The 26,049-nt window shown below is 42.5% G+C and overlaps 1 protein-coding gene across 2 annotated transcripts; it reads left to right on the forward strand.

Annotated features, from left to right (window-relative positions):
- The first annotated feature begins 4,576 nt into the window (after positions 1-4,576).
- LOC129702888 (NXPE family member 3-like) lies at positions 4,577-26,049 on the forward strand. 2 transcript variants are annotated; one of them, XM_055644961.1, is made up of 5 exons: positions 4,577-5,003; positions 5,240-6,021; positions 18,897-18,970; positions 23,840-24,049; positions 25,331-26,049. In XM_055644961.1, the coding sequence occupies exons 1-5, from the start codon at positions 4,902-4,904 to the stop codon at positions 25,882-25,884; spliced, it is 1,722 nt and encodes a 573-aa protein (XP_055500936.1). In that variant the 5' UTR covers positions 4,577-4,901; the 3' UTR covers positions 25,885-26,049. The 2 variants fall into 2 exon arrangements, with proteins under 2 accessions (XP_055500936.1, XP_055500934.1); XM_055644959.1 differs by having other exon boundaries at positions 4,578-5,030.

Here is a 26,049-nt window from a genome sequence, read left to right on the forward strand (position 1 = left end):
GAGAGAACCACTGGCTAATGAGTTTTGAGGCATTTGCTTGAACCTGAGCTGATAGGATGTGTCTATACACTTCAGAATTAATTATGCTACTACCATCAGCAGTTGTATCATCAATGAAGATTTGTGAGCCAGCACCTTCAGCAGCCATGCTTGCCCAAGCCATAACACCCCCACCACCGTGTTTCATAGATGAGGTGGTATGCTTTGGATCTTGGGCAGTTCCTTCTCTCTTCCATACTTTGCTCTTGCCATCATTCTGATAGAAGTTAATCTTCGTCTCATCTGTCCACAAGACCTTTTTCCAGAACTGTGGTTGCTCATTTAAATACTTCTTGGCAAACTGTAACCTGGTCATCCCATCTTTGCTGCTAACCAGTGATTTGCATTTTGCAGTGTAGCCTCTGCATTTCTGTTCATGAAGTATTCTGCGGACAGTGGTCATTGACAAATCCACACTTCTGATAGTGTTTCTGATCTGTTGGACAGGAGTTTGGGGATTTTCCTTTATTTTGGAGAGAATTCTTCTGTCATCAGCTGCGGATTTCCTTGGCCTGCCAGTCCCTTTGCAATTAGTAAGCTCACCAGTGCTCTCTTTCTTCTTAATGATGTTCCAAACAGTTGATTTTGGTATGCCTAAGGTTTTGCCGATGTCTCTAATAGTTTTATTCTTGTTTCTCGGTCTCATAATGGCTTATTTGACTTTCATTGGCACAACTTTGGTCCTCATGTTGATAAATAACAATAAAAGTTTCCAAAGGTGATGAAAAGACTGGAGGAAAGACTAGACACTGAGAGCTCTCTTGTACCTGCATTAGGTACCCACCTTGTACCCACCTGAGTAATTACAAATGCCTGTAAAGCCATGTGTCCCAAACATTACGGTTCCCTGAAATGGGGAAACCATGTATAAACACAGCTGTAATTTTTACCTGGAGAAACTAAAATGAATAAAAAATAACCTTTAATAAATTATGACAATGTGCACTTTAACCACATGTGATTTTTTTTTTTCTGTTACAAATCTCAAATTGTGGAGTACAACAACAAATAAATAAATGATGGATCTTTGTCCCAAACATTGTGGAGGGCACTGCAAGTAGCGATGGATGAACTCGGCAAGTCAGGTAACAAAGGAGAGAAATGGACAGGCAATATTTGGGGTTTGGACCCTTCTTCAGATTGATGGAGCAGAGAGGAGATAGCTGGTAGAGAGAGGGGAGGGGTTGGGTTGAGACAAGAGTTGGCAATCAATAAGTGGATCTAGCTGAGGAAGAGTTGATTGACAGATGGGGGAAAGAGAAGGGTGGAGATAGCAACCAAAGCAGGAAATGATAAGTGGAGTAGACAATAGGACGCAGATGATGGACAGGTGGGAACTGAAGTGTAGTATCAGAGAGGAAGTGGGTAGAAGTAAACATGCAGGTACAGCAAACAGTGAAGAAAGTGAATGGCATGCTGGCCTTCTTAACAAGAGGAGTTGAGTATAGGAGCAAAGAGGTCTTTCTGCAGTTGTATAGGGCCCTAGTGCGACCACATCTGAAGTATTGTGTGAAGTTTTGATCCACTAATTTGAGGAAGGAACGTCTTGCCATTGAGGGAGTGCAGCGTAGGTTCACAAGGTTAATTGCCAGGATGGCGGGACTGTCATATGCTGAGAGAATGGAGCGGCTGGGCTTGTATACTCTGGAATTTAGAAGCATGAGAGGGAATCTTATTGAAACATATAAGATTATTAAGGGTTTGGATATGCTAGAGGCAAGAAACATGTTCCTGATGTTGGGGGAGTCCAGAACCAGTTTAAAAATAAGGGGAAGCATTTAGAACGGAGATGAGGAAACACTTTTTCACATAGAGAGTTGTGAGTCTGTGGAATTCTCTGCCTCAGATGGTGGTGGAGGACAGTTCTCTGGATACTTTCAAGAGAGTGCTTGATAAGGCTCTTAAAGATAGCGGAGTCAGTGGTTATGGGGAGAAGGAGAAGGCAGGAACGGGGTACTGATTGTGGATGATCAGCCATGATCACATTGAATGGCGGTGCTGGCTCGAAGGGACGAATGGACTACTCCTGCAACTATAGTCTATAAAGGGGGGGGGGGGGGGTCAAGGGTTGGTGAACGATGAGCAGGGAAAGGATGGGTGGGTGATGAGCAGATAGAAGAGGGGAAAGTAACTGGGTGATGGAGTGGGGAGAGTGGAAAGAGAGCTGTGCGGGAGCAGGGAGCTGGGAAATTAGAGTGAAAGTTCATGCCGTGGGGTGTAAACTACGTAAATGGAACACGCGGCGCTGTTACTGCGGTGGACTGTTCGAGCGGCATCACATGGCAACAGAGGAAGCTGGGGATAGAGAGGTCTGTACTGGAAGGGTAATTAAAAGGATTGGAATTAGTACTGGAAGGATTTGAGTATAGGAGCAGGGAGGTTCTACTGTAATTGTACAGGGTCTTGGTGAGACCACACCTGGAGTATTGCGTACAGTTTTGGTCTCCTAATCTGAGGAAAGACATTCTTGCCATAGAGGGAGTACAGAGAAGATTCACCAGACTGATTCCTGGGATGTCAGGACTTTCATATGAGGAAAGACTGGATAGACTCGGTTTGTACTCGCTAGAATTTAGAAGATTTGAGGGGGGATCTTATAGAAACGTACAAAATTCTAAAGGGGTTGGACAGGCTAGATGCAGGAAGATTGTTTCCGATGTTGGGGAAGTCCAGAACAAGGGGTCACAGTTTAAGGATAAGGGGGAAATCTTTTAGGACCGAGATGAGGAAAACATTTTTCACGCAGAGAGTGGTGAATCTGTGGAATTCTCTGCTACAGAAGATAGTTGAGGCCAGTTCGTTGGCTATATTTAAGAGGGAGTTGGATGTGGCCCTTGTGGCTAAAGGGATCAGGGGGTATGGCGAGAAGGCAGGTACAGGATACTGTGTTGGATGATCAGCCATGATCATATTGAATGGCGGTGCAGGCTCGAAGGGCCGAATGGCCTACTCCTGCACCTATTTTCTATGTTTCTACGATTAAATAAATTTTGTTTTCCTCGCTTGGTCAAACACCGTCTTCACTCCATATTCCCAGAATTTCCTGTCTATCTTTCTGATTTCTGGTATATGTGGTATATTTTCGGTATATTCCAGTAAATAAGTAGATTGAATAATTAAATAAAAAGCTTTCTTGACTAAAACATAACGTATTAATCACACATCACATATCCAGGAAAAAAACCCTGTGAAAAACGCAAAACAGTGTGTGTTTGTCAGTCATGCGATGTTGCTGCAATTCGCAACCAACTGGTAACTTTTTGTTCGTAAATAAATGGGGGGGGAGGAAAAAAATACAGCAGGTCTACCACAATCCGATATGAAGACACATAAGAAGTGCCTGGTTAAGGCAGCACTTCTGGAGAATATGGATAGGTGTCGCCTTTCATCAGACAACTTTGTGCCCTTTCGTGTAAAGCAGCACCTGCATCTCATAGTTTCTACTGTCATTCTGCTGAATGCTAAACTCTTTATTCGGGCGCGCATAAAAAGTAAATTGTCACTACCTTGTTGCTTTTGTTTCTAAGGGGAAGGATGTAGATGATATGTGCATGTACCTTTAATATAGTTACCTCACCACTACTAACCACTCCCCATATCACAAGTATAATTACAACCTCCCCACCCGTTGCTCTCTCTCTAGTTCCCGTGAACGACCACATACAGCTAGTGCTCATTGTAATGTTACAGTATGAATAAAATAAGTAAAGTCACAGTGTGTTGATAACACTTCTTTACAGGGATGGAGGTGTAGAGTGACTGGACATCCATGGTGAAGATGAGGGAGTGGGGGCCTAGAAAGTGGAATGCGTGGAAGCGGCGGAGAGTGTCTGAGTTGTCCAGAACATAGGTGGGAAGGGATTTGACCAAGGGGGATAGTATGGAGTCGAGGTATGTGGAGATGAGTTTGGTGGGGCTCCCTTGCCACATCTTCACATCTCCCCCTATGTCTGCCTTCTGCAAAGACCACTCCCTCTGCAACTCCCTTGTCAATTCTTCCCTTCCCTCCCGCACCACCCCCTCCCCGAGCGCTTTCCGTTGCAACCGCAAGAAATGCAACACCTGTCCCTTCACCTCACCCCTCGACTCCATTCAAGGTCCCAAGCAGTCGTTCCAGGTGCGACAAAGGTTCACCTGTATCTCCTCCAACCTCATCTACTGCATCCGCTGCTCCAGATGTCAGCTGATTTACATCGGGGAGACTAAGCGGAGGTTGGGCGATCGTTTCGCCGAACACCTCCGCTCAGTCCGCAATAACCTACCTGAACTCCCGGTGGCTCAGCACTTCAACTCCCCCTCCCATTCCCAATCCGACCTCTCTGTCCTGGGTCTCCTCCATTGCCAGAGTGAGCAACACCGGAAATTGGAGGAACAGCACCTCATATTCCGCCTGGGCAGCTTGCGTCCTGATGGCATGAACGTTGAATTCTCCCAATTTTGCTAGCCCTTGCTGTCTCCTCCCCTTCCTTAACCCTCAAGCTGTCTCCTCCCGTCCTCCCGTCCTCCTCGGGCTCCTCCTCCTCCCTTTTTCCTTCCTTCTCCCTCCCACCCCCCATCAGTCTGAAGAAGGGTTTCTGCCCGAAACGTCGCCTATTTCCTTCGCTCCATAGATGCTACTGCACCCGCTGAGTTTCTCCAGCAATTTTGTGTACCTTCGATCTTCCAGCATCTGCAGTTCCCTCTTGAACATTAATGTATAATCTTATGTTGGCAGACGGCTGGTCTGGAACGTATTTTGGATTTTTAATCTTTACCCTCCAGTCCTTTCCCACAGTTTTGCTTTCACTGTCGGGCGGAAACTTTCAAGCTCTTAATTGTTTTCTTAGTTGTAGAGGTCCACGGTAGTGCGGGGGAACTCCAACATGGACGAACAAGCTACAAAAAAACCCACTAATGTCGGACGATTTCTGATTGTGGCGTTGCTGGCACTGGCATTGGTTTTTCTAAACATGCAACATGTAAAGGTGTGTAGAACGATGCCATTAACGCAAGTAAGAATTTCATTCTGTTCCATTAGATATGACAATAAAACGCTCATGACTTGAATATAATGTTTTAATCGTGTTGTAAACATTCTGTGATTGAAACTAAATTCTTGACTTTTTTTGACTTGATGATTATAAATGCTGTAAAACAATATGGATGTAATGATTATTTTTTTTAAGACATTCATTGAATTTGGTCTTTTCTATACTTCAAGCAATTTTCAATTTCCGGAGCAAAGTCAGTGTGGATCAGATACCCAGCTCCGAAGAATTATTCCACACTAATGCAGAAAGTAAAAATGCCGAAGACTGAATGGATCCACAAGCTGATGCAGTATGGCTATCAGAATCATAGCTTCACCCTTGAAGAAAGAACAGAAGGTACAGAACTGATGAAAATGATTGAATGGCCAATGCCTCCCGATCCCATTGTGCCCTTTAGGAAAAGCAGCGACCCATTGCACACTTGCTTTATCATTTTAAATTCTGATAAGACTTTCCACGTTGGAGATCAATTGCAGATGATGCTGCGTATGTTTGACTTTGACGGAAATCCAAAACAATATGGAGGCGACTATCTGCAAGCGCGGATTCACACCCCAGAGTTAAAGGCCGGTTCAGCAGGAACAGTTATAGATAACCAAAATGGATATTATTACATTAATTTTACTTTATCCTGGCCGGGAAAAGTCCAAGTGTCTCTTTCCCTAATTCATCCCAGTGAAGGGATCGAAGTACTAAAGCGGCTGCGTGAAGAACGTTCTGATCGAGTGTATTTAAAAAGCACTTTCAAAGCTGGAGCAATTTCAAAGACTACTGTTTGCAATCTAATTTTGACTCCAACTAAACCACTATGTAACTTTACTGATCTCAGGACAGGAGAGCCTTGGTTCTGTTACAAACCAGAAAATCTTCCGTGTTCAACTCGAATCAATCATGCTGTAGGTGGATATCTGACAGATATTTTAATTGGAGAAGAGAGGCTGTTTTTCCAGAGGTATTCCACTTACATTTTTATTTTTATATTTTGGTATTTCTGTTTAGTGTTTTATATTTCAGACTTCTAGCATCAGCAGCTTTTTTGCTTTTAAGTTACAATTCATTTTGTTTCTTCAGTTATTGAGTTTTTACTAATTCATAGAATTTATTAACTTATTCACAGCATGACTTTGTGCATGGGAAATCGCATCACATAAATAACCATATAACTATATAACAATTACAGCACGGAAACAGGCCATCTCGACCCTTCTAGTCCGTGCCGAACACATAATCTCCCCTAGTCCCATATACTTGCGCTCAGACCATAACCCTCCATTCCCTTCCCATCCATATAACTATCCAATTTATTTTTAAATGATAAAAACGAACCTGCCTCCACCACCTTCACTGGAAGCTCATTCCACACAGCTACCACTCTCTGAGTAAAGAAGTTCCCCCTCATGTTACCCCTAAACTTCAGTCCCTTAATTCTCATGTCATGTCCCCTTGTTTGAATCTTCCCTACTCTCAGTGGGAAAAGCTTTTCCACGTCAACTCTGTCTATCCCTCTCATCATTTTAAAAACCTCTATCAAGTCCCCCCCCTTAACCTTCTGCGCTCCAAAGAATAAAGCCCTAACTTGTTCAACCTTTCTCTGTAACTTAGTTGCTGACACCCAGGCAACATTCTAGTAAATCTCCTCTGTACTCTCTCTATTTTGTTGACGAAATGTGATTGACTTTTATCAAGAGGTGACAAAGGATTGACAAGGGCAGGATAGTAGACATTGTCTGCAAGGAATTTAGTGAGCTCCCACATGGTTGGCAGGTCTCAAAGGTTGGATCACATAGCATCCAAGGTGAATATAAAATTGGCTTGGTGGTAGGAGTCAGAGAGTGATAGTGGAGAGTTGTTGATCAAAATGGAGGCTTGTGACCAGCGATGTGCCACAGGGATCTGTTCTTTTTCAAGTATATTCATCATTTGGCTGAGTGTATGAGTGGCATGGTTAGTAAGATTATGGATGGGACCAAAATGTTTGCTATAGTGAACAGTGAAGAAGGTTATCTAAGATTACGCCAATGAGGAAACACTTTTTCACACAGATTTGTGAGTGTGGCATTCTCTGCCTCAAAGGGCGGTGGAAGCTGGTTCTCTGGATACTTTCAAGAGAGAGCTAGATAGGGCTCTTGAAGATAGCGGAATCAGGGGATATGGGGAGAAGGCAGGATGGGGTACTGATCGTGGATGATCAGCCATGATCACATTGAATGGCAGTGCTGGCTTGAAGGACCAAATGGCCTACTCCTGTTGTCTATTGTCTAACTGTATTACCTAGGGCCATGGACTGACAAATGGAATTTAACTTTGACAAGTGCAAAGTATCTCACCATGGGAAAAAGACTCTGATAATCTGCCCTATCTTTGTCTCTCATAAATTTACATAATTCTTTTAAGTTGCCCCTCAGCTTCTGACGCTCCAGAGAAAACAATCTAAATTTGCCTAATCTTTCCTTATAACTAATGACAACATTGGTCATATTACACATTTGTTTAGTTGCACAACCATCTTGCAATTTGCCCTTGATTTTTTTTTAAGGGCAAATTGCAAGACACTTGAGGACACCCCCCCGTCCCCCCGTCCCCCATCCTTCCATGGTCCTCTTAAATTATTATAGGGAGTTATTTATTTTCCAGCACAAAGTTAAGTAAGCCTGTCCATATGGAACTGGTTCCTTCTCCCTAGTTGTTTACAGAAATTAATATCCAGCCTGCATTTGCCCCACAGTGGCATACAAGCCATGAATCTAACCTAGATGCAACACCTGTCCCTTTACATCCCCCTTCGACTCCATCCAAGGACCCAAACAGACTTTCCAGGCGAGTCAGCTATTCACTTGCATCTTCTCCAACCTCATCTACCATATCCGTTACTCCAGGTGTCAACTTCCATACATCGGCGAGACCTTTCTATACATCGGCGAGACATTGGCGATCTTTTCACTGAACACATCCGCTCGGTCCTTCTTAACCTACCAGATCTCCCAGTGGCTCAGCACTTCAACTCCCCCTCCCATTCCCAGTCTGACCTTTTCTTCATTGTCAGAGTGAAGCCCAGCGCAAATTGGAGGAACAGCACCTCGTATTTCGCTTGGGTAGTTGTCTCCACAAGTCGCCTAAAGAGTCCTAACCTTTCTCTTGTCGCCGCTGGATTTTGAAATGCTCAAAACCTTTCGGCGACTGTGGGCTTGACGTAGCTTGTGTTCTGTCGCAGGTGCTGTCGTAAGTTGGCGCCAGGTGATGTAGGTTGATGACGTGTGAATTCCATTGGCGACTAACCACATAAATCTTCATGAACCGGCGACTGAATTGTCTTCAGTTGTCTTCGGTTGTCGCCGACAGGGTCATAGCTTGCTGTAACTTGTTGCGGGTGGAAGTAGATTGACTTTGGTTGTCGTAGGTTGTCGCCTGTATGACCGTAGTTTGTCGTAGATGTGGTCGTAGGTGGATGTCCTAATGGGTCGGTAGCTTGCCGTAGCTTGACGTCGACTAGGTGGTAGATTGTCATAGACATTGTCGCGGGGGGGGGTCCAGTCGCCGGTTTTTCGGTGACCTGCTACAACTGTGTCCGTCACCGGCAGTCGCTGAAAAAAATCGCCTAAGTGGGACAGGCCCTTAACTCATCCAGTTTACCCTAACTAATCAAGTTCTCTGCAACTCCTTTTTGTTGTTATGACATCTGCGATTCATACACGGTGTAATGATAAGATGATCACTTGACATGCCTATCTAAGGATGCGAACTGAAACCCCTCTGTAATGTGTTCAAGAAGGACATGCAGATGCTGGAAGATCGAAGGTACACAAAATTGCTGGGGAAACTCAGCGGGTGCAGCAGCATCTATGGAGCGAAGAAAGGGTCTGAAGAAGAGTTTCGGCCCGAAACGTCGCCTATTTTCTTTGCTCCATAGATGCTGCTGCACCCACTGAGTTTCTCCAGCAATTTTGTGTACCCCCTCTGTAATGTGGTGGCTCAATTGATGTGACAAAGAAAGCATCGACATAACTCAATCTTTATTTTACTTCGGCAGTCTCGTGAGTGACTACGTGAAGGCCGTCAGCCCGCATGCGCGTCTTTTATTTTCCGTGTTACATTCAGAAAGGGAATTTTTCCATTATGGACAGAACCAGGGTGAAGACCAGGCGGGCCGCAGGGAGAGCCGCTACTGAGGACCGCGAGAGTGCGGTTAGCGGGCGGCCGTCGGTCTCACCGTCTCGGTCGCTGGTACCACAACCAGCAACTTCTGACACAGCGCCTATGGAACGCACCTTGGTTACCCCGAGAGTCGCGAAGGCCAAGCGAAAAAGCAACAGGCCAGTTTACTCCGATGAGTCCGGCCGGGAGGATTCCGCCTCCCCCTACAGGGAACGTCTTCGGACGAATTTCACGCATGACAAACTCCAGAACAGGAGTTATATCAACATGGGCTTGAGGGACCCGTGGCAGCGTCTGGTGCAGGGCTGCGTTATATCTTCCTGTCGGAAGAAGGGAGTGTAGGGCAACAGCCCTGGGCGGGCTCACTCTTCAGTGCCATGACAGAAGCACAAGACCTACAAGAAACAAAAGTACCCTCCATGGTATCCAAGTTTGCGATGCTGTCTCAAGTCAGTGAGCCATTGAACGAGGAGTTAGCGGCCAGTATAAATTACCTGATCTCTCATCAACTACAGGAGCAGGTAATGCTGGGAACAGCAATGAAGTATCAAACACCCAGCAACTGCGCCTCACTAAAGGTCCCCATTGTTAATAGCTCTATTTGGAGTTACATGGGAGGAGGCATTAAGACTCGGGAGGTTAAACTCCAAAGAATCCTGAGCCTGCTAGCTGCTACCGTCACAGCCTCTTTAGATAAAAGCTCCCTGATGGAGATTCAACAAGACGCATTGGCTCTAATGTGCAATGCACATTTTCAAATAAATTGTTTTAGAAAAAACTGCATTCATCCGGTACTTAATCCCAAGTTTGCGGGGTTATGTAACCAATGTGCAGCTGCCCAATTATCTATTTGGAGAGGACTTGTCCAAACAAATTAAAGAGTTGGACAATGAGTCAAAAGTGGTGGGGCTACTCAGAGCTCCGCCAGCAGATAGACCATCAGCATTCCGACAGCAGCACCCATATGCCTCTGCTAGCAGCAGGTGGTCTACTGGAGCCAGTACCAGCTCAAAGACCAACAGAGGCAGCCTAAGGCCTTTTTCAGGGCAAAGCCTGGGCCAACAGGAGCAACTGCCGCACGCCAGTGCACACCGCATATGAACTAGCAACCATGGAGGTAGGTGACCTGGTTTCTCTAAATATGTGGAGTGTGGCACAATCACATACATAGAAAATAGGTGCAGGAGTAGGCCCTTCGAGCCTGCACCGCCATTCAATATGATCATGGCTGATCATCCAACTCAGTATCTTGTACCTGCCTTCTCTCCATACCCCCTGATCCCTTTAGCCACAAGGGCCACATCTAACTTCCTCTTAAATATAGCCAATGAACTGGCTTCAACTACCTTCTGTGGCAGAGAATTCCAGAGATTCACCACTCTCTGTGTGAAAAATGTTTTCCTCATCTCGGTCCTAAAAGATTTCCCCCTTATCCTTAAGCTGTGACCCCCCTTGTTCTGGACTTCCCCAACATCGGGAACAATCTTCCTGCATCTAGCCTGTCCAACCCCCTAAGAATTTTGTAAGTTTCTATAAGGTACCCCCTCAATCTCCTAAATTTTAGCGAGTACAAACTGAGTCTATCCAGTCTTTCTTCATATGAAAGTCCTGACATCCCAGGAATCAGTCTGGTGAACCTTCTCTGTACTGCCTCTATGGCAAGAATGTCTTTCCTCGGATTAGGAGACCAAAACTGTACTCAATACTCCAGGTGTGGTCTCACCAAGACCCTGTACAACTGCAGTAGAACCTCCCTGCTCCTATACTTAAATCATTTTGCTATGAAAGCTAACATACCATTTGCTTTCTTCACTGCCTGCTGCACCTGCATGCCTACCTTCAATGACTGGTGTACCATGACACCCAGGTCTCGCTGCATCTCCCCTTTTCCTAATCGGCCACCATTTAGATAATAGTCTGCTTTCCTGTTTTTGCCACCAAAATGGATAACCTCACATTTATCCACATTATACTACATCTGCCAAACATTTGCCCACTCACCCAGCCTGTCCAAGTCACCTTGCAGTCTCCTAGCATCCTCCTCACAGCTAACACTGCCCCCCAGCTTCGTGTCATCCACAAACTTGGAGATGTTGCCTACAATTCCCTCATCCAGATCATTAATATATATATTGTAAATAGCTGGGGTCCAGTACTGAGCCTTGCACTACCCCCACTAGTCACTGCCTGCCATCGTGAAAAGGATCCGTTTACTCCTACTCTTTGCTTTCTGTTTGCCAGCCAGTTCTCTATCCACATCAATACTGAACCCCCAATACCGTGTGCTTTATGTTTGTATACTAATCTCTTATGTGGGACCTTGTCGAAAGCCTTCTGAAAGTCCAGATACAACACATCCACTGGTTCTCCCCTATCCACTCTACTAGTTACATCCTTGAAAAATTCTATAAGATTCGTCAGACATGATTTACCTTTCGTATATCCATGCTGACTTTGTCCAATGATTTCACCACTTTCCAAATGTGCTGCTATCGCATCTTTAATAACTGACTTTAGCAGTTTCCCCACTACCGATGTTAGACTAACTGGTCTGTAATTCCCCATTTTCTCTTTCCCTCCCTTCTTAAAAAGTGGGGTTACGTTAGCTACCCTCCAATCCTCAGGAACTACTCCAGAATCTAAAGAGTTTTGAAAAATTATAACTAATGCATCCACTATTTCTGGAGCTACTTCCTTAACTACTCTGGGATGCAGCCTATCTGGCCCTGGGGATTTATCGGCCTTTAATCCATTCAATTTACCCTACACCACTTCCCGACTAACCTGGATTTCACTCAGTTCCTCCATCTCCTTTGACCCGCGGTCCCCTGCTATTTCCGGCAGATTATTTATGTCTTCCTTAGTGAAGACGGAACCAAAGTAGTTATTCAATTGGTCCGCCATATCCTTGTTCTCCATGATTAATTCACCTGTTTCTGACTGCAAAGGACCTACATTTGTTTTAACTAATCTCTTTCTCTTCACATATCTATAAAAACTTGTGCAGTCAGTTTTTATGTTCCCTGCCAGTTTCCTTTCATAATCTATTTTCCCTTTCCTAATTAAGCCCTTTGTCCTCCTCTGCTGGTCTCTGATCCTCCTCTGCTGGTCTCTGATGTCGTGGGGTATTACGTTTAATGGATGTTGGATAAACATCACATTGTTCATATCTTGGTGCCTATTCATAGGTTCACCGGGAATAACTGAATTTAATTGGAGCAGCCATGGCAGTTTAAAATGTTGGTTAAATGGGTTACCTTTAGCACCCAGGTTACTTCATAAATTCTAAAAATTCCAAAATTAGCTATTTTAGCAGTCTCAATGTGCACTGGTGTTTTCCAAGGATTACTTGGTTTCAGCTATCTGTCAGCTAGGTTTAATAGGACGATGCACCAGGCCATGCAATTTATAACAACACAGAATGGATGTTGAATTATAAAGCACTTGATAATATATCTAGGTATGTTACACTGGATATAAGTTTATTGTGTTCAGACTTAAGTCTAAAAGATCACCAATGGTATATTGGTTGCAAACCAGACTCAAGGGCAATAGCGATTGATGTATTCTCACTGCATTGGGATGAATAAGTGTTCTGTGTTCTACCCGTTCTGCCTTGTCTGTCAATGCCTGCTTAAAGTCAATCAAGACTCTGGCACGGGCATCCTAATAGCCATGATGGGTCCACTAAGTCATGGTATCCACTCATTCTTCGTGTGATCATGGAACCCTTATGGAGGTGCCTAAATGCTCGAATCACTCGGGAAGAACATCCCCTACATGATCAGCTGAAACTTATTGGTTTGCAGATTCTATGAAGACCCTTTCTCGGGGTTGGACTAGCTGACCGTACCACAGATGTACTAACTACAGCCTGGAGAGACAGCACTAGAAAACAGTATATCTCCTACACAAAGAAATGGGAAGAGTTCTGTTTACAAACTAACATCACGTATGAAACAACGCACATAACTAACATTCTGGAATTCCTCTCAAAACTCCACTTTGACGAGAGATTGAGCTACAGTGCACTGAATTGTGCCAGAAGTGTGTTGTCATCATATTTGTTGCCAAGCTTAGCTCAATCTTTTGGGTCCCATCCATTAATATCCAGATTCATGAGGGGTATTTTTAACTTAAACCCTCCCAGGCCCAGGTATATCAAAATATGGGATGTAGGTGTGGTTTTAACACTACTTTGCCAATGGGCTCCAGCTACATCCCTGTCCCTTCTCCGGCTCACTTACAAAGTTGTGATGCTCATGCCTTAGTATCAGCTCAACGGGTCCAGTCATTACAGAAACTGCGTCTGGATAGGATAGTGATTTCTGCCAGTGACATAACGGTTTTTGTCTATGATCTCATTAAACAGAGCAGACCTGGTGTTTCGGGTCTTAAGCTACAATTGATGGCATACCCCCTTAGATCCCCAATTATGTGTGGTCACACACCTCCACCAATATATTAAAACAACCAAGGTTCTTAGGGGGTCGGAACTTGCATTATTTATCAGTCTTAAGAAACTACATAAAAAGGTTTCAGCTCAAACCATCTCTAGGTGGTTAAAGCATGTTCTGGCTGAGGCTGGGATAGACACTGATGTGTTCAAATCTCATTCCACCAGGGCTGCAGCTATGTCCGCAGCAAGGGTCCTGGACGTCCCGTTGGACCTAATCCTAGTGGCCGCAGGATGGACCTCAGAACACACGTTCCAGACGTTTAACAATAAACCTGTAGCCAGGTCGAGCAAACTCTATTTTAAGTTCTGTTTTGTAAACCCCTCTCAAGTGTAAGGGGGGTTTTTCTATTATAATTTTGTCCATTAAATATTTTTCAGCATGTTCCAAATTTATGTCATGACTGAATACTTGATTTCCACTCCTCCTTGGTCAATCATGCAGTGTGTGACGCATGGACTTGTTCCACGGCATGAAGTCTCAGAGCTTCAAAATCTTCACATAGTCACTCACGTGACTTCGAAGTAAAATAGTAAGATTAAACGAGAATTTACCAGTTTGAAGTTTGATCTTTATTTTGTGAGGAGTTACGATGAGGGATTACGTGCCCTCCGCTCCCAACCCTCCTCATAAAATACAGCTGGTAGTTCTAAGTTCTTGAATCTTACTATTATCAGTTCATCAACTGTTTATCTGTGACTTCACACCGTTGCTTTGATGATTGGCGTGCATGCGGGCTGATGGCCTTCTTCACGTAATCCCTCATCGTAACTCCTCATAAAAATAAAGATCAAACTTTGAACTGGTAAGTTCTCGTTTAATCTTACTATTAATATTCATATTAGTATTAAATATACAGGCATTTAACTAAACCATTCACCAAGACCTTTGTAACTCTTAATAACCTCATTTACTGATAGAGCTTTTCCTATCTTGCTGCACAATAAATAAAAATGAATTAGCTAGGATTACTTCAATGAGTTGTAGTCTTCTCTGAGTTCAGAAGTCGGGGTGCACTTTCTGTGTCAGTTGTTCTCGAGTTATCACTCCTGGTGTACTTAATGCTTCTAAGATGTTTTCACATCAATCTTCCAAAAGGCTGGGGGTCCTCAAATCCCAAATGGGACACTGGAGCATAGATTTGATTGCTCCTGACAATGTTTTCACATGGGTAACATAATTATGTCTTCCTACATTGATATTTCACAGTTTTAACCTGTACGTCTGCTTATCCCTTATTGTCAAAGTGACAAAGCCCTTTTACCTGACTGTGAGGCCTTTGTTACTTTTGGATTTTCTTGCCTCATTAGAATTAATGGTCACTGTTGTGTTTTCACTTTATTATGCCTATGAGCCTGGAAATCCTTCTGAGAACAATGAGAAGATGGACAGATAGGTCTGAAGATGGGTCTTTACCTGAAACATCACCCATTCCTTCTCGCCAGAGATGCTGCCTGGCCCGTACTCCAGCATCTTGTGTCTAGCTTTGGTGTGTAAACCAACATCTGCAGTTCCTTCCTGCACAGATAGACTGCTACTTCTAGTTTTCTTTCTTGCCCTTGACATAGATGGTATTTTATAGCACTTCCCTTTAATTCTCTTGGGCATCTCAATACAATTTATGGACCTTGAGCTGAGCATGTTTGGCCTGATCAAACTGAAAATATTGTCCAGTCTTTTGCTTCACGTTTAAGACCCTGCATCAGATTTGTTTCCACAGATGCTGTTTGACCCACTGAGTTCTTTCAGCAGTTTTTTGTTTTGTTTCAAATTCTAACAGCTACCATTGCTTGTGACTACCCTCTGCTCTGAAATGGTTACTTTTAATCATACTCACAATAACCTGTTGCTCATGTAAAGTTGGCTTTTTTCCCCATCATGCTTTATAGAATATTAGTTGCTACCCATGTGGCTACAATAGAGTTATACAACACAGTTATACAACCCTTTGCCCAACTCATCCATGCTGACCACGATGCACTATCTAAGCTAGCCCATTTGACTGCATTTGGCACATATTCTTTGCAACTACCCATGTAGTTGTCATATGTCTTTTAAATGGTGTTATTGAATGTGCCTTGATCACTTCCTCTGACAGCTCGTTCCATTTACTCCCCATACTGTGGGAAAATGTGTAAATTCCTATTATATCTTTCCCCTCTCATCTTAAACCTATTTTCTCGACTTCTTGACCATGCGGAAAGCGTCATGCACTGTTCAGCCATTAATTAAATCTACCATAATCATTATCAAATTGAACATAGTCTGTCCTTTTTTAAAATTTTGAAGTCCGTAACAGTGGATTACAAGGGTAAAATGTGTAATTAAAATTTCTCAAGAATACTTTGATTTTTTCCATTCTAACTATTAGATATGCCATTCACGATTGATTGATTGATTGTTTTCACATGTCCCTTGGAGTTTCATATCTACTTTCTATCTGGCTTTCTTGGTTCAAATTTGGACAAGCCAACTATAAAAGAGCAACAGGATATGTTCAACTGTCATTTGTCCGGTTAATGTGTAATCACTACAACATCCACAATATGACATACACAGAAGGGGATAGACTTTGAGATCAGTGTGGGGAATACTAATGTGCTGGGGCAGTTTGAGATCAAGAAGGAGATGTTGGGGTTCTTGAACAACATAAAGGTAGAAAAATCCCTACGACCTAATGGGATCTGTCTGAGATTATTGAGAAGGGCAAGAAAGGAGTTTGCAGGAACTTCGACAAAGATCTTTGTTTCTTCTCTAGCCATAGGCAAGACACCAGAGGACTGGAAAGTAGCCAATGTTGTTCCTTTGCTTCCTATCTTAAATAAAGATAATCAAAGGAAATAAAGGCTGGTGAGCATCATGTAACTTGAAAGGAAGCTATTGGAGAGGATTCTTTGTGATAGGATTGGCTTATAGGTGGAAGAAAATGGGCTTATTCGGGACAGTCAGCATTTCTTTAGCTGTGACAGGTCATGTCTCAAACCTGAATGAGTTTTTTGAGGAGGTGATGAAAGTGATTGCTGAGGGAAGAGCAGTAGATGTTGTCTACCTGTATTTTAGTAAGGCATTTGATAAAGTCCCACATATTAGGCTGATCCAGAGAGATTAAGATGCATGGGATCCATGGTTACTTGATCATTCAGATTTAGAACTGGCTTACACATAGAAGACTTTAGATCATTACAGAAGAGTGTTATTCTGGCTGGATGTTTGTTACCAGTGGAGTTGTACAGAGATCTCTGTTGTATATGATTATATGGAGTCATACAGCACAAAAACAACCTCTTCTTGCTCAACTTGTCCATGCCAACCAAGATGCCCCATTTACATTAGTCCTACCTACCCATGTTTGGCCCATATCCTTCTAAACCTTTCCTATTCATGTACCTGTCCAAAATACTTTTAAATGTGGTCACAGTACCTGCCTCAACTACCTCCTCTGACACTTTCTTCCCTATAATCAATCACCCTGTGGTGAAAAAGATACCTCTCAGGTTCCAATTCAATTTTTCCCCTCTCACCTTAAACCAATGTTCTCTTGTCTTGATCCTCCTACTCTGGGTAAAAGACTCTGTGCATTCACCCCATCATTTGCCCTCAAATTTTATACATCTGTACAAGATTCCCCCCCCCCCCCCCCCCCCCCCTCGGTCACCTGCGCTCTTAGGAATAAAGGTTTAGCCTGCCCATCTTCTCCCTGTTCCTCAGGCCTTTGAGTCCTGGCAACATCTTCATAAATCTTCTCCTTATGGGCCTGACCCACTTAGGCGATTTGTCAAGTTGCTGGCAGTCGCCTAAAAATCTGGCAACTGGAACGGTGACTGTCAGAGTGGAACACACACTCACACAAACACATCGCCTCCTTCACCAGCCCGTTACGCAGGTAGGGGGCAAGCGGTGGAAGCACTGTCTAAAAATTCACACTGTGCAAAGTCAACGTGAAACGGACACACACCGCAATAAACAGGAAGGTTGGCGCTGTAAAACTATGGCTAAAGTGCAGTATATGGTAAGTCATTTAAAAGAGGGAGGAGAAGGAGTGGTGACAACTTTTAAGAAGCCAGAGATACACAGCTGTGGAGCTCGGCAGACATTTAACATTACCGGTTGGTTATTCTTGGTTCTGAAAACTACTGCTTTTTTGTTGGGTTTAGGCGCAGGAGTTCTGTTGGTATTATGTTGTCATATTCTGCAGAGCAGCCTCTAATACGGTCCCAATCTGGCTGAAGTCTGAGGGTTGCGATGCATAATTCATCGACATACAGAAATGACCTAGTTTTCGGGGTGATGGGTTGATCATTGGTATATACTGTATATATGAACAACGTTGGGGCTAGGACACTGCCCTGTGGTAGACCATTCTTTTGGCATCTCCAACGCCTGTTCTGTATTTTTATACAGGATACAAAAGAATGAGTTAGGGCGGCTTCTTGAAAGTGACATTTATCACAAAGAGGGGAGACAGTTGGGAAGATCTTGTTCAATTTGGTCTTTGAGTAGTATAACTTATGCAATACTTTAAATTGTATCAGCCAATGCCTGACATTTAAAGAACAGTAGTGTATGTATTGTAGGCTTTCCTCCCATATATCTTTAGAAATGGGTAAACCCAGCTCGTCCTCCCATGCTCACTATAAATCTCAGAGGGTGGGGTGTCAATCTTTAGAAAGGTGTTATAAATGTAAGATATCAACTTACTTGTATCGGCCTGTCTATTCAAACAATCATCTAATATATCTGGACCCATAAGAGGACAATATTGTATATATGTTTTCACATAATCTTGGATTTGAAGATATCTAAAAAGATTATTGGCATTCAGGTCGTATTTCTCCTGTAGTTCTTGAAAAGAGGAGAGAGTCCCCTTCTTATAGAGGTCTCCCACTGTATTGATTCCCTGGTTCTTCCATTGAACAAACACCACATCTAATGTAGATGGTTTAGACGAGGGATTAACATTGAAGTTTCTGATCACTACTTGTTTTCAGTATAAATGTCAATTAATGTAGAGCAATTTGGATCCGGATGGATTTGCTAAATTACAGGTTCCATACTATTCAGAAGATGACGTTCGAAGCTAAACTTGTGGAAGCTACGTTAATTGCAATGGGCTAGGTTGTAGAAATAGATTATTTGAAGACTTTTTTGGACTGTCCCCTGTATGCATGTGTGTTTTATATTGAAATAGTGACTTAATGAATGGTATTAACATTTGCAGTAAAGTCAACATCAAGAAGCCCATATTACCCTGTGCCATGGATTATATAATCGTAGAGCCGTCACCTCAACCAAGTAAGATTATTTTTAATCACATCTAATAATTTGATAGTCTAGTATATTAGAAGAAATACTAATAGAATAGTGAAGCAGTTCCTTGTAATAAATATACAACATTTTAAAACAAAATACAGAGTGTGAAGTTCTTTCTTGAATTAGATGAACATTTAAGTTATAAATTATTCACCAAAATGTATTTTTCAGGGCTAGTATTGATTCAATATTAGTCACTTGCCACATCTCAAGCAATTCAATACATTTTCTCATGCAGATTTGTGTATTTTTTATAATTTTTATAGATGGTTGAATATATGATTTAAAATAAAACTGCATTTTTCTGGTGTGGTCCATCAGTAGTGGAGGCAGATCATCACCCAACATACATCCAGCTAGATCAGCTCTTCCATTGAATTCACCTAGCCAGGTCTCTACAGCAACAGTAGCAATAAATACAGATATTAAATTTTTCAATAGAAAAGATACGGGCTTGATCTGTTGGGTAACCTGCTACTAATCACATTGGTGATATGAAATTGTAGGTGGGGGACTTTACAGTAATCTTAAGCCTATTCATTCATTTATTATTAATAATATCATATTTAATAGATACATGCAGCTGTGGTGCCACCCGGTGATATGATTAATGCTTTATATGCAGAGATCCTATTGCAGTTAATACCGAATTGTCGATTGAGGCATCTGGTGCCAAATGTTAAATAAACAACTTTTCAAGCAAACTATTTCACATTTGTTATAGTTCCAAGGGGCTTCTGTTTTCTTCATTTAAAACAATTGAGATTCTGCTCTCAAACTGAGAAATTCAAAGCATGTTGATCTCATGCTTTGCTTTGTCACCACTCTATTCTGCCCCATCACATACTTGAAGCAACATATGAAGCAACATCATACTTCAGCTGGCAACTCAATATTTTGTGATTCAAGAAATCCATACCTCGAGATTATGTTTGGGAAATGCCTGACTACATAAGCTTTCTGTGGACTTGGGAGGGATATCAAAAAACAAATATTGACAGTGACCCAATCAGATAGTTACCACTAAAGATCTGGGATATTCTGCACTTTGATTTGAAAGCACATACATCTGAAGCACTCCATGAATAGCTCGGTCTCTGTATTCTACAGAATCATAGAGCATGAGAACGGGTTCTTCGGACACTTTTTCCATACTGACCAAATTTGCATTCTAGGCTAATCCCATTTGCCCATATCTGGCCCATATTAGTCAAACCTGTTTCTATCCATATCTCACTTTTAAAAGTAGCAATTGCGTCTTCTTCTATAGTTTCCTCTGGCAGTTAATTCCAGAGTGAAAAAGATTCCCCTGAGATCCTTCTTATCCTTTCTAGTTTTAGAATCCTCTAAGGTGGAAAAAGGCAGGATGTTTACCTTATTGATACCTCTCATATGTTAGGCTAAGGACTCAAGCCTGCAAGTAGAAACATAGAAAAAATAAATAAATAAAAATAAATAAATAAAAAAGATACATAGTAAAATAGGTGCAGGAGTAGGCCATTCAGCCCTTCGAGCCAGCACTGCCATTCAATATGATCATGGCTGCATCTAAAATCAGTACCCTGTTCCTGCTTTTTCCCCATATCCCTTGATTCCTTTAGCCCTAAGAGTTAAATCTAACTCTCTCTTGAAAACATCCAATGAATTGGCCCCCACTGCCTTCTGTGGCAGAGAATTCCACAGATTCACAACTCTCTGGATGAAGACGTTTTACCTCATCTCAGTCCTAAGTGGCCTACCCCCTATTCTTAAACTGTGACCCCTGGTTCTGGACTCCCCCAATATTGGGAGCATTTTTCTTGCATCTAGCCCGTCTAATCCTTTAAGAATTTTATGTTTCTATAAAATCCCCTCTCATCCTAAATTCCAGTGAATATCAGCCCAGTTGACCCATTTTTTTTTCTTCCTATGTCAGTCCCGCCATCCTGGAAATTAACCTGGTGAACCTATGCTGTACTTCCTCAATAGCAAGAATGTCCTTCCTCAAATTATGAGACCACAATTGCACACGATACTACAGGTGCGATCTCACCAGGACCCTGTACAACTGCAATAGGACCTCCTTGCTCCTGAACTCTCATGCTCTCGCAATGAAAGCCAACATGCCATTAGATTTCTTCACGACCTGCTATACCCGCATGCTTACTTTCAGTGACTGATGTACAAGCACACCCAGGTCTTGTTGCACCTCACCTTTTCCGAATGAATACATTTAGCATCCTGGTGAATATGTTACCTGTACCCTTTCCAATCATACTTCCTGCAGCAAGAACATATCACTGTATGTTGTACTGTAAGTGTGGTCTCACCAATAATTTAGACAGCTATATCACGATGTTCCAATGTTTTTATCCAACATCCTTCCCAATAAACGCAAGCATGCCAAACACTATCAACACCACCTTGCTTGCTTGAGCTGCCACTTTTGATGAACCACGCACTGCACTCTCTGATCTATTTGCTCTGCAACATTTTACAAAGTTCAACCATTTACTGTGCACATCCTGCCCTGATTTGACATGCCAGGATGCAATGCCTCACATTTATCACAGTTAAATCCTATTTGACAGTCCTTTGCCCACTTCCCCATGTATTCTACACTGTTGTATATTTAGATATCCTTCCTCGTCCACCACACCAGAAATGTTGGTATAAATTTAATAACAATGTCAACGAACAGCATTGGTCCCTGTCATACACAACTGGTCACAAGTCTTCAATCAGAAAAACAATCTCCACAGCTACCCTAAGCCAATTTTGAATCTATTTGGTTAGCTTAATTTGGAAATTATATGATCTGACCTTGCAAACAACCCCCCCCCCCCCCCCCCCCCCCCCCCCCCCCCCCCCCCCCCCCCCCCCCCCCCCCCCCGCCCCCCCCCCCCCCCCCCCCCATCAGTCCGAAGAAGGGTTTCGGCTCAAAATGTTGCCTATTTCCTTCGTTCCATAGATGCTGCTGCGCCCGCTGAGTTTCTCCAGCATTTATGTGTACCTACCAATGTGTGATCTTGTTAAATGTTTTGTTAAAGTCCATATAGAGAATATTCACTGCCCTGCCCTTATCAGTCATCTTGTTGACCTCTTTGGGGTGAAATAAATGTCGTAATCATGAGACACGATTCCCCACACCCAAAGCCATGCTGACTATCTCTAATCATCTCTTGTCTCTTAGAATCCCCTCCAACAACTCTCCCACCACTGACGGCTGGCCCGCGGGAATGTAGTTCCCTGGTTTGCCCTACTGCCCATCTTAAATAATGATGCAACATTAGCCACTACCCAACTTTCAGAAATTCCTCTCTGGCTAATGAGGATGCATTTCATCTGGCCCTGGGGATTCATCCACCATAATGTGCTTTAAAACCCCAGTAGCTCATCTTTAGTCATTTGTATGTCATCTATGAACTCACCACTCACATGCCTCGATTTTTTAGCTTCCATGACCTTTTCCTCAGAGAAAACAGATGATAAATATTTATTTAAAATGTTCACCTCTTGTGGCCTCTTGGGTGGAGGAGGGAGGCGGGGATAGAAGCGCAGCTGGCAGTGCTGCTGTCCCACAGGCTCAATCCCAATCTCTGGTCTTCATGGATTTTGCAAATTCTCCTTGTAGCCATGTGGGTTTCCTCCGGATGCTCCGGTTTCCTCCAGCATTCCAAAGATGTGCGGGTTTTGTAGGTTAATTGACCTCTAAATTGCCCCTAATGTGTAATATTGGTACAATGGGGATAATATAGAACTACTCTGAATGGGTAATCGGTGGTCAGCGTGGACTCGGAGGGTTGAATGACCTCGATCCATGCTATATCTCTCAACTGATCTAAAATAAAGGTGGCCATTTTGATCTTTAAGGGGGTTATTTTCTCCCTAACCATCTATTTTTTGTATCTGTCGAATCTCTTTAGATTTGTTTTTATCTTTCCTACCAATCTATTTCAGATTTAACCTCTTGATTGCCTTCTTAAATCAATCCTAGACTTCCTAACCCCACACTTAAACTTGCAGAAGGATTTTCTTGATCTCAACTGCTTAAATCTGACGTCTCCCTCCGTTGATAGACATAACATTTTGAAGTAACTGAGTGGGTCAGGCAGAATCTCTGGAGAAAAGGAATAGGTTCCCTAAACCAGCCAGATTTGCTCTTTACCTAACAGTGTTTTACTGCATTCAGGTTATCTCTCTTTTGGGAAGTCTCCCACCTACCAACAGTCCTCTTATTGCAAAAGGCACATCCAGTCAACCTCTGCAAGTTCACACCTTGTACCTCCAAAACAATTCCTTAACTTGTGGCCAGTCCCAAAGTGCTCTCCCACAGACACCTTAGTCACATCCTACTTTGTTCCCTAAGAGGTCCAGTGTTGCACCCTCTCAAGTGGGGGCCCAGTACATATTGATTAAGGAAGCTTTCTTGGACACATTTAACAAATGCCATCCCATCTGGAATCAGAGATGGGAAGCACTTTTCCTGGATTTTATTTCCTGGTGTAGTCCATCAATCCTGAATTGGGAACTATCAATAGTTGGATGTTTGGAGATAAGTTTGTTTGCTTAAACTTTCCCTGGAGAAAATGAAATATTCCACATGAACAAAAGGCTGTGTGTATTTGGATCATAAATGCACAGAGGTCTGCCCTGTCTCTTTCTTAAGTATACTGTTTCTCAACCCTGTTAAGGATTCTAACAAAGAACAATCCACCCAGCTGACCTGGTGCTAACCACATTGACACAACATTGTTCAGATATTCATATTATTTTACTCTATACATTCTGTCCATGGAAATTATAATGAACCACTCAAGAGAGTATTGATAGCCAAAGATGAAATGTTTCTATTTGTCCCCTTATTTTCAGCCACAGTTCTTGATGAATGTGTCCAGGGAAAACCAATGTTATCACCATCTGGCTTTTATTATAAGGACCAGTGGATGTCACTGACCTGCAATATTCGTCGCTTCAACACTCCTGCAAAAGTTACCGAGTGCCTTCGAAGGAAAAAAGTTCATCTGTTTGGAGATTCCACTTTACGTCAGTGGTTTGAATACCTGACTAAATTTGTTCCAGGTTAGTATCATTCATCAAACTGACTATATTTATGTAGATTTGTCTGGCTTATTTATCAATCCGTTTTACAAAAGTGAAATAATAAAAATGGTTAAAGTATTCATGAGAAATGTCAGCAATTGTGGAAGTAGCCACTCTGAAATGTGTTACTTCTTCATTCATGTCCTTGTGCTGTATAGTGGCTCGCCACTGCTGTACACATTGTTGCGCTATTGGAGTGTTAAGTGCAAGGTTCTACAGTGGTACATGGATTATCCAGCAATGGGCATTGTAGTGGGTGGTGATTTGTCTAGGTCTGTGTGCCACAGTCACAGGTTGTTGTACCCTCGATGTAGCCCCATTTGTGCATTGTCACCCTTGACCGCCCGACTGCAATACAGGCCTGGTAGAGCATCACCAGAGAAGACACCCATCAAATGGTGATGTACATGAATCGCAGACTTCAAGCAGTCATTGTATGCAAAGGATATGCAACAAAATATGAAACATGACTACTTTCATTTACATGAAATTGCTGTGTCCCAAACATTATGGTGCCCTGAAATGGGGGGAATTTGTTTAAAAACAGCTGTCATTTCTACACGGTGAAACCAAAATGTATAAAAATGGCCTTTAATAAAATCTGACAATGTGCAATTTAACCAAATGTGATTTTTCTATTACAAATCTCAAATTATGGAGTACAGAGGCAAATAAATAAATGATGGGTCTTTGGCCCAAACATTATGGAGGGCATTGTAACTGATAATCTATTGTGGTTAAACACAAAAAGCTTGAGTAACTCAGTGGGGCAGGCAGCATCTCTGGAGAGAAGCAAAGGATGACGTTTCATGTCGAGACCCTTCTTCCGATTGTGCTTCTTCAGATTCTTCTATTGTGGTTGTTACATCAAATGAATGTAAAGATGCAGCAAGTTTAAGTTTCATTGTTTCTGTTCGTATCTGGTGCATAATGCAAATAAACGCTCTTGAATTGCCAAAAGGTGGTAGTTAGATTCTCTCCCTCGTAGATAGTCATAGTGTGGCACTTGTGTAGCTTGAAAGAAACTGAATGATAAATGTGAAGTCTTCCTGTTTTCAATTTGTTGGTCTGTGTTTGCTCTATGATTCCACTGTAATTCACTGTGAGAATTCTCTCCCTTTGTTCAACTTTTACCTTTAGTGGCAGGTAAATGGACGGCTTCCTTTGGTGTCATTGTTTTGATTGAAGTACATTTCCCAGTTTCCTAAATATTAACATTTTCAATATTTAACAAGTTTAAAAATTGTCTTTTCTGTTTAGGTATTAGATGGTTTGACCTTGGCAATCCAATAAAGGCTGGCCCTCTGTGTGCCTTGGACATGCAAAACAACATCATGCTGGAATATTGTGCTCATGGCCCGCCAATCCAATTCACCACCCTTTCAAGCCAGCATCTGTACTACATTTCAAATAAACTGAATGAAATTAAAGGAGGGAAAGACACTGTTATTTGCATTGCTATATGTGTCCATTTCTGCACTTTCCCAGTGGAAGTGTACATCAGAAGGCTGCAGCATATTCGAAGATCGGTTCTACATCTGCTCAGCAGGAGTCCAGATACGGTTGTCGTTATAAAGACTGCGAATGTACGGGCCCTTACACGAGATGTAATTCTTAACTACAGTGACTGGTTCTCTTTTCAACTTGATTTACTGATGAGGAGGATGTTTGCCGGCATCAATGTAGCATTTGTGGATGCATGGGAAATGACCATGGCCCACTATCTGCCCCATAACATACACCCTCCGCAAGTCATAATAAAGAATGAAATCGATGTGTTTCTTTCACACGTGTGCCCTTCCGAAAAGAGATAACTAGATTTGCTTACCATGCATCACCAAATCATAACAATTACATTGGAAATCTTAGATTTATCTGTCTAAACCTGAAGTGCAATTTTAAATGTTTTGAAATTTTTGATTTCTAAGTTTTTAATTCATTTTTATCTCTGTAAATAAATATATTTTGTAACATACAAA

Source organism: Leucoraja erinacea, chromosome 13 (assembly GCF_028641065.1).
Source record: "Leucoraja erinacea ecotype New England chromosome 13, Leri_hhj_1, whole genome shotgun sequence".
NCBI classification, from domain to species: domain Eukaryota; kingdom Metazoa; phylum Chordata; class Chondrichthyes; order Rajiformes; family Rajidae; genus Leucoraja; species Leucoraja erinaceus.